Below are 15,209 nucleotides of genomic sequence, written 5' to 3' on the forward strand. Positions count from 1 at the left end.
CTGGAAAATGGCAGATCCAATGATTTCCTGGACTTGTTTCTTTCTTCTGAAAGGTGTTGTTTTTTTTCAAGTTTGGAAATAGAAACAAATCAAAAGGTCAAATATCTGGCGAATATTGTAAATGTGAAAAAAACTTCCATTCCGTTTATCCCGAAACCCCCCCTTACTCTTCCAGGCGTGCGGGTTTGGACGCTGTCATGAAGAAATTCAATGTAAGGGATTCCTGATCCTGGGTCCTTCCTCTAATAAACCTTTCGATTTTTTTGCAGATCAACTGCTTTTTAGACTCTTCCAGAAATTAAACTGTCTCCCAGATTATGAATTTGAACAACAATACCACTGATACTTATGAAAATGGCATAAAAATATGTCTTTGTGATCTTGCATACCTTTGCCCTTTCAGTCCTTCGTCATTTGTATCAAGTATATCTTATGGTAAACTTTGTTTTGAGGATTTTAAGCAATAGATCTAGATTCATGTTCCAATATCTGAATATAAATCAAACGTGGATAACTATGATTACTGATATTTTAAAATAATTGTTAAGATTTTCGTACACGTTGTCGTTTTCACTCATTTATTTTAAAATATAGGTTATAGGAAAAATACTCCGATATAATGTCTATAAAATGTGCCATGTGTCTTAAAGTCAATCATACATCATGACAAATTATTTGTTGAAATTTGGCAAACTGTACATAAGTTGTTATGATTTTTTGTTGGCAAGGACGGTACACATTTTTGATGCCCATTATATAATTTTTTATCATTGAAATCCACCTACTCATTTGTCTATAAAACAAGCATTGCTTTCTGTAAATGTCACATATTTCAGTGAATATTTCTTTGGGACTTTTAAAAAGTTTTACAACAGCTTTAATGGAGCTTTAATTTTCACTCTAATTTACGGAGTCTTTACCATTCATTTATAATGCAGTGTCTCGAATAGTCCTTGTTTCTCAACTTCTCATGACGAAACTATGTGATGAAAAGTGGTCACATAAACTGTTCTAAATTCATTAAAGATTCAATAATGAGTGAAATTCAAGTTTAATGTCATATACAATCTTTATTGTATGTCATACAGCTCAGGACATTATCTATTAAACTGCACTCGAAAATGCTTACAGCGAAGATATTTACCGATTTCAAAATATTTTTTTTTTAATTACACGTGCAGATTTGTTTGATGAATTAAGGAAAACAGACATAAGTAGAACTTAAACAAAATTATTTTCGGTAAAAAAAAAATACAAATATTAAAACATTATAAATCTGTTTGAGAATGATTTATGTTTTCAATGAAACACAGGGACTGACATTAATTTAAAGTTATCTAGTATTCAACGCGGTGCTATTGATCCCTTTACAGTAGGTATTGAATGAATTACATCCCTTCACCCTTTGCTGAAATTAACGCTAAAGTTGAACGAATTTTTATTCTGACCTACATTGCATTAATTTACTCTTGATATCCGTTCAAGTAGCGAATCAAACACAAAGATGTTGACCTTACTATTATGTTTTATAAACTCTGTCTGAATGCAAACGATAGATTTCTGTTTATTAATTAAGTCAGTATTGAATTCTATTGCAACACATACCGAAGGTTACATTTTTAGGTTTCCTGTCAATGTTTTAAAATGATCTAATTTGGTTACAAAATTGAGATGTTTTGCTGAAATACATGAACAGATTTAACTTTAATATCAAATTATATATTTCAATCAAATAGGTAAATTATTTACGGTAATACAATTGTTTATTTGCCGACATCTACTTAATTCCAAAGCCATCAGTCTTGAAGTGTTTTTGTATGCATATGATTGAGGACAAAACATATATTCGGATGTTTAATTAGTCAAGTGTCTATTGTAATGCCAAGTAATGATTCATATCTTGTTGTCTTACATTTTGGGGGAACAATCTTTCTCTCAAACACATTTTTTATTTGAAATTTTGTAGTATATGAGACGCACATGTTTAAAGATTTCATCCCCAACTGAAAACTAACCACAAATACTAATGAATATTTGTATTTAAACAATAAACAGATCAATTTCATTTGAAATTCAAAGTCCAAATACATACGTCCACACTGAGTTATAATTCCAAATACATACATCCACACTGAGTTATAAGTCCAAAAACATACGTCAACACTGAGTAGTAAGTCCAAATACATACGTCCACACTGAGTTGTAAATCTAAATACATACGTCCACACTGAGAAATAAGTCCAAATACATTCGTCCACACTGAGTTATAAATCTAAATACATACGTCCACACTGAGTAATATGTCCAAATACATACGTCCACACTGAGTGATAAATCCAAATACATTCGTCTACACTGAGATATAAGTCCAAATACATACGTCCACACTGAATTATAAGTCCAATTACATACGTTCACACTGAGTTATAAGTCCAAATACATACATCCACACTGAGTAATTAGTCCAAGTACATACGTCCACACTGAGTTATAAGTGCAATTACATACGTCCATGCTGAGTCATAAGTCCAATTACATACGTCAAAACTGAGTTATAAGTCCAAATACATACCTCGATACTGAGTTATGTCCAAATACATACGTCCACACTGAGTTATAAGTCCAATTACATACGTCCACACTGAATTATAAGTACGAATACATACGTCCATACTGAGTTATAAGTCTAAATAAATACGTTCACACTGAGTTATAAGTCCAATTACATACGTCCACACTGAGTAATAAGTCCAATTACATACGTCCACACTGAGTTATAAGTACAAATACATACGTCCATACTGAGTTATAAATCTAAATACATACGTCCACACTGAGAATAAACTAATTCCTTGTTAATTCCTTGCTATTGTAATACGGAGATAACGAAAATTATTTAAGCTTCATTTAGAATACGCAGATCGGAAGCTGAACCACGAGTAATTCAACATGAAAACGAGAGGTACTGTGTGCAATGAGCTCACTATATGATACCCCCGTACAAATATGAATAAAATGACAATTTCCATGTTTTGCTCTGGAAAATCCAAAATATATGTCAGATCAAAAAGTAAAAAAGGAGGTGCACAATGGCAATATGTTATTAAGATTCTGTGAAAGTTTCATTAAATTTCCGTCAGTGGTATGAGAGGAGTTGCGGATAACAGATGGGTACCCTAAAGCGTAACAGGCGAACGGGCGGACAGACAGACGGACGGACGGATATAAAGATTACTACATACCCTCTCACTTTTCAAGCGAGGGGTATAATAATCCGATTCCAACAGGTTTCAAGTATTCCTACCCTAGCTTTTAGAATAATCTCCCAAATACACCTACAAAAATTATTTTTATATTAAAAAAAATATGGCTATACTGTCAGGCGGGGACACTGAAATCTTGAAAGACTTCCTGCAACAACATAATTATTAAACAGTTACTTTCCTCAAAATGCACATACTTTGTGGTCAGAGTGACACATTTAAAAAAAAAAAAACAAAATTGAATTCGGCAGAAATGCCTGTCTTCCAAGAATATCTAAGTAATGGTCATGTCAATTCTTTTTTTTTTTTTGCATGCCCCCCCCCCCTTTGGCCTAAAAACTTCAAATGTCTAAATGTCAGTCTGAACAGGGGATGTCCTTTCTCCGTGTGTTTGTCTTCTGGGTAAATGCTTTTAAGATTTGAAGTAAATAATTACCGAAAATCAAATTACTTTGTTTAGAATTGAGATTAGTACTAAAATAATCAGTTATAATTGACAAATGAATTTTGCGACGCAAACCAACTGCACACTATTTTCACGACTTTGTATAGAATGTATATTAGAACTACATGCAGATAGAAAATTTACAATTATACCTTAGGAACAGCAGTTATAACACACACACACACCCTTCAGCCGTGCAAATACCAAAATACCAAATAACTTCTCTTTCCACTTGTGATATTTTCCCTGACCAAAATCTGATCAGCACGTACTAAGTGTATCGACAAGCTAGTTTGTACGGAGTAGTGGACATTTGCGAAATAGCGTACAGCGAACAGCGGACTTCGGACTTCAGACATTTTAAGGCAAACTTTTCTAAGGGAGCGGTTTAAAAAACTGAAAAATATAAATTCATAACAAATCATCTGAAAATATATAAGCCTCTGATAGAATTCTCTGATAGATAAAACTAAAAAAAAATCTTGTAAGTCAAATATTCAATAAGAAAATTCGTATAAAGAATAAATAAATAAAGAATGTAAGTAAGAGAGAAAATGAAAACACATTTTCGATGCGAGTTCTGATTGCAAAGAAACTGATTGAAACATAATGTAATCCTTGTGTTCCTTATTTCCTATTTATAAATGTTGCAGAAGTATGTTGTTTATTAGCAACCCTAATATCAAATGCTATTGCATTATTAATTCAAACCTAAATGTGATTTATAAATTCTACACCTTGAGATGCTCCCCCTTATTAAAAGTCCGAAGTCTGAAGTCCGTTGTCCACTGTACGCCATTCCGCAAATGTCCAGTGAGAGTGTGCTTACTAATGAGGTTTTTTGGAGTTTATTTTCTTTTTTGTGATGCATATTTCAATAAATGGAATTCAGGGTGTACTTCACTTGACTTGTGCACATCTTCGAACCGATGCAGTAACCTTATTACCAGGTATGGGTACGTTTACAGCGTTCGAGGCGTTTTTTGATATGCATCAATTGCATAGGACCTGCAAATCAAAGACGCTGGTTGTTTTGTTCCATTCAAATGATAATTTCAAAATGTGTTTGCGGATTTTACTGCTTTTTATTTCAATTTTTTTCTGCATAAATTGGCGCACTGTACAAATACGTACACGTGCAACTAACAGACTAATTATTTCTTCCAAACTTGCATTTTTTTCTGTTTCTTTTTTACTATTGATTCAAATCAATAATCATTCAGAAATATGAATATTATGTTGTTTATTGTGGTTTTGAAATGTCTTGGTCTCCTTATGTGTTCTCATATGCTTTACCATCCGAGATGTGCACAAGTCGATACCCAAGCCAAAAAATCATTCAAGTGTAACGAGCGCATTGGGGTATATATCGTTTGAATGAGACAAGGTATCTGAAAGAAATATGGCGGAATACGGCTATAGTTGGTATGAAACAAGTCGTACACAGACGAAAATGTTACGTTTTTAAGAATTCATGTCAGCTTTAAGCATGGTGTAAAAGAAGTCTTAATACTAGTAATTAAAATGAGTCTTCTTAAGTTTATTAAGAATATCTGACGCCTTAGAAGAGATCTAAATGTATCCTAATGATTAAAAAAAACTACGGATAGCATAGAGACAGCATGTATATTATACAGAATGTACATTATATTGTGGCATCTCGATACTTTTGTGCAGAAACTTAGACTTAGATCTTTCCTCCTCATACGTATAAAATTTTATTTTACACAGTGATATTATCATATTTATGCACCTGTTAAGAATCATTATATCACAGTCTTCATGCTCATTTCTTTTGACAAAATTTTCTTGAATACCAAAAGTTTTGACCTTGAACTGATGGATTTGACCTTCTTTTAAAAATTAAAAAGTTTAACTTGACCGTAGCCACTGAGCGGTTAGTGCTGGGAGTTTACTACTTTACTGGTTTTTCTCTTGTGGTAAGAACTTCTCTTGAATACAATATTTCAATCCATTATTTGGACCCCTGACTTTGACCCTTAAAAAAAACCTTGGTCAGAACTAATGAATGGCTGATTCTGTGACTTTTATATTTCCCCTGTGTATTCTTTGTGAAATTCCTTTGGGTATCATCAATATTGACTCCTTGACCTTGTCCAGTTTGACCTACTTTTGAAAACCTTTGTCTTTTGTCATAACTATTGAACTGATGCTGATTTTATGGTTTTTATTATAAAAATTAGATTCATATTGAGAAACTTTTCTTTTGGTACCAATTTGTTTAACTGCAAATTCCAAGTTGTAATCTATATTTTGGGGGATACATGTGTATATGTACCATAGTCAACACATCACATGATAGAGAATGACTTGTCTTAACACACATATCGATGTTCGTGTCATTGTTTAAGCACAATTTGAATATTTTTTTAATTAGATGTAGTCTCTTACTTACAAAGGTATTTGCAAACATATTGATTAATGTTAGCTCAGTTTTATTTGCAAAGGCAGATATGTATAAGACAACATCTTTCAGAAAACAATGAATAAGTGCTTATATTTTTACTTTTTTAAGTCTTTGTCCTGTTTTTCAAATTTGAATTATTATTGTTAAGTAAACTTGAATTCTCTATAACGTAAGTAACAACGAATCTAAATAATTTTTATTTTTTATTTTCACTTATAACTTTACTCTTGCACGGCATTGAACGTTTGTGACGTCAGGATAAAACACACATTACACATTTTAACCTTTTTACCCCCAGTCTGATTTATGATGTTTTGAAATAAAAAAAAAATACAATATCGATATAAGTCTACAATGACGTATCATGTGCATTCAAGAGCAGAAAAATCCATATCTTATTCTTTTTTCGAATGATAATCTGTAGCAATGAAAGGTATTGATCTTCAGAAAATGTTTTTTAAATACGCACATAATCTAGTGTCATTGCGAATCTAGTGTCATTGAGTTTCTAGCCACACGCTAAATGCAAGCTATTTAAATATATCTATGGAATAATTAGATTTGTGGAAAGAAATACTTAGTCCGTCTTACTTAATATATTTAGCTCATTTTATTCTTGATTTAAAAAAAAAATAATATCCATTTCAGCAGGTCTTGTATAGTAGATTAATGGATAAGAAATGCTCATCCATTCAAAATACTGCATGGATGAAAAAAAAATATCGGTCTATTCTTTTAGAGAAGCATAATCTTAGACGTATTATACTGCAAAACATGAACATCAAATATACCTAATAGTTTTTAAAATCGTCTTAAAACCTTTACTACAATGACACCTGTTTTATCTGACATGCATGGGGAGCAGATTACAAATGTATGTGTCGAAATGAACAAGGTGTAGTATTGTTGCGTGTAAAGGTCAAGGACATAAGTATAAATAAATATAGAAGAAATGAAATTAAATGGCATTAAAGTATTTTGCCCATGTGTCGGATTAAAAAGGTTCAACCGTAATAGGTTTAACAATAAAGTAATCTTCATCCTAATGTTCCGTCACGACACCTCAGTTTATCAGTGTTTACAAAAAAGAAAGAAATATTTCTATTTTCAAATTTATTACAACACATATAAAGTACACCTTTTACTGAATACATTCAGTATCGCTTTACAGAACTGTTTAACCCCTCTTCCTTTACCGAGGACATATCTGTTTACATGATTCTTACTTGATGTTAAATATTAAAAAAAAAAATCAGAGATAAAAATTAATTTAAAATCGTCTCTTGAGGGTTTCCAAAATCCATAAATGATCTTTCGTCTGTTAAAAAAATTAAATTAATACTTTACATATAAATGTATGATAGCATATTTTTTCTATTAAAAAACAACTTTTATAAATGAAATTTCCAGAGTAATACAAAAAGAAGAAAAAAACGGATATTAATATGTAATGATGTTTACCTAGTTACGTCTGACCATCAAGGTGGTCGCCTTCACTGATGTCCCACTCGTTACTGTGGGATACCATGGTCTGAACCAGGACCCCGGGGACCAGGGACCGTTAAGGAAGGCTTGGTGGCAGTAGTTAAACCACCAGCCTCCTCTAGCGTCACTGTAACCAGCACAGTTACCACTATAACTGTCATTTTCCCTGCCTGGGGTACTGAAGAACATCCCAGACAGATCTCTAGTAGGATTACCTGTGGCTAACATACTGTCTCCTGTAAAATTGAATAAAAGGAATCACAGAGATAATGAATGTATATATATATTTAATCTTATTGTCAATAAAAATACTAAGGGACTTCTAAGATAGACGGCTTTAGGTGCTGAAAAGAGTGATAATATTTATTTAGTTCAGTCATAGAATCCCCTGTGGTTATAGTAATGGAACCTGCAATATTAGAGAAAATATATAACAGAGATAATAGTTATTAATTTACATCTCATTAATCGTAATCCCGAAGTACGTCTGAGATACACAGTTTGATGTTTTGTTTACTGTAAAGAGAGATAAAAAATACAAGCTAACAAAACACTGCGGAATTCACATAGCATCTTTTCTAGTGTAACAATAAACAACAGATGTGCTTCTCCTCTAAAGCATGGTATTTTTTAGGGGGAGGGGGGGGGGTAAAGGTCACTGAAAATATCAGAAAACGTTAATAAATGAAATATTCATATATGTCAGAAACCGTGCCTTTAATAATGTATAAAATACAGTTCGAAGTAAATCAATCAAAACTTTAACGATATAAGATATGGTGTACCTGTAAATGTTTTGAAATATTAGATTTTCATTACATGAGGCATATGTATTGTAAATGTTAAAAGCGTTGAGGTGTTTTAAATATGGCTTTTGAATTTTCTTTTTTAATTTGAATATGTATTTGATCAAATAAGTATCATTTGATATTTAAGATCAATGACGCTCTGTAAACTTCTTATTCCGTAGTAGTAAAATGTGAATTATTGCAAAGCAGACTAGATTTTCGTCAAATAGACAAAAGTTATAGTAAATATGAAACACATTGAGGTGTTTTGAATTTGGCTTTTTTAAAATTTGAATATGTTGCCGATAAAATAATTTTATTTGAACATGAAAGTTTCCTCGAAATGTCGACATAATAGATCAATTATGCTGTGTAAACTTCCTGTCCCGTTGAAGTTAAAATTTGAATAATTAACCAGAAGTCTTTGTCGAGACTGAAGCTCTACTGGTTTGAACTTTTAGCAAAGGAAGAGAAAGTACTTAATAAGCAGGGATTTGAAACTTTATAAACAGCATTAAATAGAATGATGATCGTTGATAAAGTCTCTTTTTGTTCTTAGTGTAGTCAACTTGTGTGCCAAGTTATACTGAAATCAGACCAAAACTGTAGGAGGAGTAGCATTTTGAAACAATTTTACAGACATTTCTATTTTTAGTAACCACGGCAACACCGTTCATCAAAATTAAAATTCGATATACAGAATTATGTATCTTATTGTATTCTACTTGTTTGCCAAGTTATACTGAAATCAGACCAAAACTGTAGGAGGAGAAGCATTTTGAAAGAATTTCACAGAAATTCCTATTTTTAGTAACCACGGCAACACCGTTCATCGAAATCAAAAACCGATGCACAGAATTATGTATCTTAGTGTATTCTACTTGTGTGCCAAGTTATACTGAAATCAGACCAAAACTGTAGGAGGAGTAGCATTTTGAAAGAATTTCACAGAAATTTCTATTTTTAGTAACCACGGCAACACCGTTCATCGAAATCAAAAACCAATATACAGAATTATGTAACTTAGTGCATTCTACTTGTGTGCCAAGTTATACTGAAATCAAACCAAAACTGTAGGAGGAGTAGCATTTTGAAAGAATTTCACAGAAATTTCTATTTTTAGTAACCACGGTAACACCGTTCATCAAAATCAAAAACCGATACACAGAATTATGTATCTTAGTGTATTCTACTTGTTTGCCAACTTATACTGAAATCAGATCAAAACTGTAGGAGGAGTAGCATTTTGAAAGAATTTCACAGAAATTTCTATTTTTAGTAACCACGGCAACACCGTTCATCCAAATCAAAAACCGATGCACAGAATTATGTATCTTAGTGTAGTCTACTTGTGTACCAAGTTATATTGAAATAAGACCAAAACTGTAGGAGGAGTAGCATTTTGAAAGATTGTTTACAGACAGACAGACAGACAGACGGACAGACAGACGGACGGACGACGGACGCATTACTATCGCATAAGCTCTTCTGGTCTCTGACCAGTAGAGCTAAAAATTATCAAGAAACCTAAGCTCAATAACAATTTTTGAGCAAATATGATTGCTTGCTTTGTTTCTTAAATATAATGTAACACATTTTTCTTTATATTTTATCTATCTGACATTAAAAAACTCAATGTTTGCGGAATTAGAGAATTAAACATGCAGATGATATTCTGAAATTTAAAACATACTTAGTGTGCGTGGAATCAAAAAGGTATACAGAATACCAGAAAAAAAACCCTATCTTTTTTCAACAACTTAATAGTCTTTCAATCAAAAATATTTTTTATGATAAGATACGTAATTTGAACCTTATTTTAAGAACTTTACGTAGATACACAAACCTAAGGTCCCCGTGGCAGGTCCTGCAAGAAAGATTTGATATTTTCCTGCTTCGTCGGAGACAGAGAAACCGCCGTACATTTCATAAAGCGTTGTACCATTCTGTAGAGTTATGGTCACATACAGGGATGAGGTGTTTTCTTTTGTTAATTGATGTATCAAGTCATTTCCTGTATTAAACAATCCATTGATTCTTATTTGAATATAATCATACCTTATTGACTAATCAAATTACTTTCCTGTTTTAAGATATATTCAAAATCAATAACTATGTGTATAACAATAATATTGTTTCATAAAAATAGCCCAATGGAAAATAATATAACAATCTAAAGATTTTTGTTAAATGCATTGTTTAAAACTGTATCAGACTATATCAGATTATGCCTATTGTATAGTATTTATATGCATGTTATTCAGCTATTTATAATCTGCTCCTATATCATGCTTTATTTAGATATACAAGGGTTGTCCGGGAAAATCGTGGACAAGGTGTTTCTTTTTGAAAATAATGGGCACACTGAGCTGAAATTTTCAGTAAATGTTTATTTATGATATTGAAGTGCATCATAATATTTTGATAAAATTATTGACAGAAATCAAGATTTTATTATGCTTGAATGTGTACAGGTAGGGTCCTACTGTTCACGGTAAAAAAAACAAATGTTATTTAAGAGAATACATGAGTATTGATCAGAATAAAAGATTTAAACACATGAGATTAAGGGGTAAAAATTATCCTTAATCGGTTCCACAATTTATTCTGTCGTCTTTCCAAAATTTTCAGGCCAATTGGTTATTATTTTTTTTTGGCAGTTTCCTTAGCATTCGAAGTGGTAAATACAGCACACGAAAAAAAAGTGACGTTTGATGACATAACGGCGCAGTTAAGTTTGATTTAGCTGGTGTGAAAACAACTTAAGAAACTTTAAATGAAAAAAGAAGAAAAAAAATAAGAAAAAAAATCTCAGATTTTTATCATGGAAATGTTATGGAACTTTTCTTAGTGAAGTCGTTCTTGATCGAGTCCCCATGTAGTACAAAACATACGGACAAACTTATATTGTAAGAACAAATGATGCTGTCACTGTTGACCGCTTGTGTGAATTATGGGTGTGCGAATGACACAAACTTGTACGTGGGTATATAATTTTCAATAAGCGCAAGCTTGCTTAATGAAATAAGCCTACGAGACAATTCTGTGTGATTCACACACCCATAACTCACACAAAACTTAAAAACATAAGGACTTTCAAAACCTGAAGGACTTTGAAATACGGAAAGTCCTTTGAATTTCCATTCTTGTATATATTATCTTTCCTTTATTTTGATAATAACTCGTAAATGCATTTTTTATTTACCATTGAACTACTAAAAACAAGACTAATGCAAGTAGAGTACTGTTTATATTATGCGTACATCAATTTATGTTTTAACTGCTTTCAAAATTCAAATGTTTGTATATATCTTGGTTAGATTTTTAAACCAATTAAAGACCCGGTATTGGCTCATATTTACCAATCCAAACTTCCTGTTCCGGTTCACCAAAACCATTTTTGTAGTCTGTCCAGTTTCTGTCAAAGCTCACGGACCCATCGAATCGTTTTTGGATTGCCTTGAAAAGATATATGCACATTTATTGGGCTACTTTGGATTTGCCTCGGAAAGATGTATGTACATTTATTAGGATAGTTGACTTGCTGTTTAAATTAATTAGATAACTAATGTGAGGGTCTCTTGTAGAATTTATAGACATGGTATCATTTTCAAAACAAGATGAAGATAACGAGCGGTGACCGACTTTTAAAAAAGGTAACAACCAATCCAAATATGTGAACAGGACATAGATCAAACCCACATACACCACACACACCATCTAACACACATACACACACCGAAAGTTCCAACGGTGGGATAAGGTTCATGAATTAAAAAGGGAGCCGTGAGCCTATGTAAAGAGCAGATAGACGTATCATTCTCTAGTCTAATTTAGTATACAGCGATCTAACAATTGAAATGAAAGAGACAGCAAAAAGTCGACCCATTCATTGACCATTTTTCGAAATGCTGACTTAAAATGAGGTTTTAAAATCCCTTTTAGTCAAAACATTCCTAAGTATTCTGTCTTAGCTTAAAAATTAATTTTGATCTTACTCTTGCTGATTGTATAAATTGGGAAGATGCTTACACCAGATGCAGGTGATAGCAGAATATCAATTAATAAATAAGGGAAAACGAAAATGGAAAACTATATTAATTTCCTGGACGAGACACAATGTAAATATCACAAAATCAACCCAATGCATCATATAACCAGAAATTAAAACTTAGAATTTACCAAAACTCACCGTCCACCCGCCGCCCATTATATCCATGTTACAGTGAACCTTGACCGGAATGGACTTTGTCCCGTATGGGTAAATATCGTACACGTCCGATTTATCATAATCATTATCACGAAGTTCCTTACAGTCTGAAGGGAGAACTAAAGAACAAAGTGAGAATTATGTAGGATTAGGACTTACATAACATTAAGGGAAAACTTAAGACTAAAATTGAAAATTATATAGGATTAGGACTTACATAATATAAAAGGAAAACTAAAGACCAAAAGTGAGAATTACATAGGATTAGGACTTACATAATATTAAGAGAAAACTAAAGAACAAAAGTGAGAATTATATAGGATTAGGACTAACATAATATTAAGGGAAAACTAAAAAACAAAAATGAGAATTATATAGGATTAGGACTTACATAATATAAAGGGAAAACTAAAGAACAAAAGTGAGAATTATATAGGATTAGGACTTACATAATATTAAGGGAAAACTAAAGAACAAAAGTGAGAATTATATAGGATTAGGACTTACATAATATAAAGGGAAAACTAAAGAAAAAAGTGAGAATTATAAAGGATTGGGGCTTACATAATATTAAGGGAAAACTGAAGAACAAAAGTGAGAATTACATAGGATTAGGACTTACATAATATTAAAAGGAAACTAAAGAACAAAAGTGAGAATTATAAAGGATTAGGACTTACATAATATAAAGGGAAAACTAAAGAACAAAAGTGAGAATTATAAAGGATTAGGACTTACATAATATTAAGGGAAAGCTAAAGAAGAAAAGTGAGAATTATATAGGATTAGGACTTACATAATATTACTTGAAAACTAAAGAACAAAAATGAGAATTACATAGGATAAGGACTTACATAATATTAAGGGAAAACTAAAGAACAAAAGTGAGAATTATAAAGGATTAGGACTTACATAATATTAAGGGAAAACTAAAGAACAAAAGTGAGAATTATATAGGATTAGGACGTACATAATATAAAGGGAAACTAAAGAACAAAAGTGAAAACTATATAGGATTAGGACTTACATAATATAAAGGGAAAATCTTAATTCATATCTGAGATTCATTTAAGATTTAGATTAGGACCATCTGAAGGAGGAACTCAAAATTCAAAACTAAGAATTATAGAATTCTTTCTATATAATAATTTTAAGAATTCAATAATCTTGTAATAATCTTAATTCAAAACTTAGAATTATATAAGATTATGACAATAAATAAAATAGTTATCTTCACAGTTCAACGCTTGAAACGACTCATAAGAATAAACAATCAAAATAAGGTAAGATAAATCGGCTACAATTGTAAGATTAAAGAAAAAATAAGACAAAAAATAATACATACATGCTGGAAAGTAATACCGCCATCCGGTGTCGTCCGACATTCCAGTAGTGAACGTTTTCTTGTGGGTCCGGCACTTCTTCAGCGTAGGGTTGTACCCGAAGAAACCGCGATCTCTCTGACAGGTGGCAGCACACTCGCTTAAAGATTGAGCTTCGTGGTGTCCTATAAGTTCCTCATTGGACATCTTGTTATCGAGTTCCAGTTTTGCGGTATATCTCAAGGAGGAGATGGTAGCACTAGAAACTGTAAATAGAAAGACAATGAAACACACAATACGAAGACTGCTCATTTTGGAGTTTCTGGTGTGTATTTAGAGCGTTTCTGTAGGAGCTTAGAATTAATCCGTCAACTGACGAGTTTAAATATCAAATTATTATCCATTCCTGCAAAACGATTGGCTTGTTATAGTATTATTATTTCTAGAGTATCGATTGTGTTTAATTCCTGGAATTATTACATTTGCCGTTCTTATTTAAATGACCGAATGAAATAAGGGTGTCAATGCAATAACAAAACTACATAAATATATTACCAAAGTGCCATACTAGAAAAAAAATATTCTATAATATGCGCTAACGAATTTCCATTAAAAATAAACAGAATGAAACTATTCCTTTGCAATTGGGTTTGAAGAATCCTTCAGGATATCAAAGATATTAGAGGAAAAGGGATTATTACACTCCCTATCTAAAAGAAGTACTTCCCTTTTTGATTTTCTACATGTATCAAACTGTTTTCTCAAAAAGAGATAATATATCTCATCCAAATAACCTGCTTAATTTTACTTCAAAGTTTTACTTTACCAATCTTATCAAAAAAACAAAAACAAAAAAAAAAAAAAAAACATTCTATACATTACTTTCATCCCTATTTTCTGATAAAAGTAATTTTTTTAAACCTTTTGTGAAATTCTAATGATTAAAATATATAAACATGATATCCTACAAAATATATTCTATAATATTGTCTTTCACAAAGTGTGCTTTATATAAATTTAGTTTTAACAAACATACTCTTCATTTTTACTACTTCCACCATGAAAGTTAGGTTTCCAACACTTTAAAAAAAATGTTTATGAGAAAACTTCAGTTATAATGATATGAAATATATACAATATAACCCAAAATTTCTAAAATGCAAACAAAAACATTTTTTTTAGAAACAGTGAATTTTAAAGGAGTCTGTTCCAGTTCTACCTTTCTCAACTTATTCTGCCTCGTTTAAGAAACCGCTTGCAGTTTTGTT

The 15,209-nt window shown here is 31.7% G+C and overlaps 1 protein-coding gene across 1 annotated transcript; it reads right to left on the reverse strand.

Moving 5' to 3' along the window:
* Positions 1–7,597: 7,597 nt before the first annotated feature.
* On the reverse strand, positions 7,598–14,274 carry LOC134271651 (microfibril-associated glycoprotein 4-like). Its single transcript, XM_062753862.1, has 5 exons — positions 13,965–14,274; positions 12,602–12,738; positions 11,772–11,868; positions 10,256–10,423; positions 7,598–7,857 (listed from the first exon to the last, which is right to left on the reverse strand). The coding sequence occupies exons 1-5, from the start codon at positions 14,251–14,253 to the stop codon at positions 7,598–7,600; spliced, it is 951 nt and encodes a 316-aa protein (XP_062609846.1). The 5' UTR covers positions 14,254–14,274.
* Between the last annotated feature and the right edge of the window lie 935 nt (positions 14,275–15,209).

This window comes from Saccostrea cucullata, unplaced genomic scaffold (assembly GCF_032062105.1).
Source record: "Saccostrea cucullata isolate Sc308-1 unplaced genomic scaffold, CSIRO_AGI_Scuc_v1 ctg1607, whole genome shotgun sequence".
Taxonomy (NCBI): domain Eukaryota; kingdom Metazoa; phylum Mollusca; class Bivalvia; order Ostreida; family Ostreidae; genus Saccostrea; species Saccostrea cuccullata.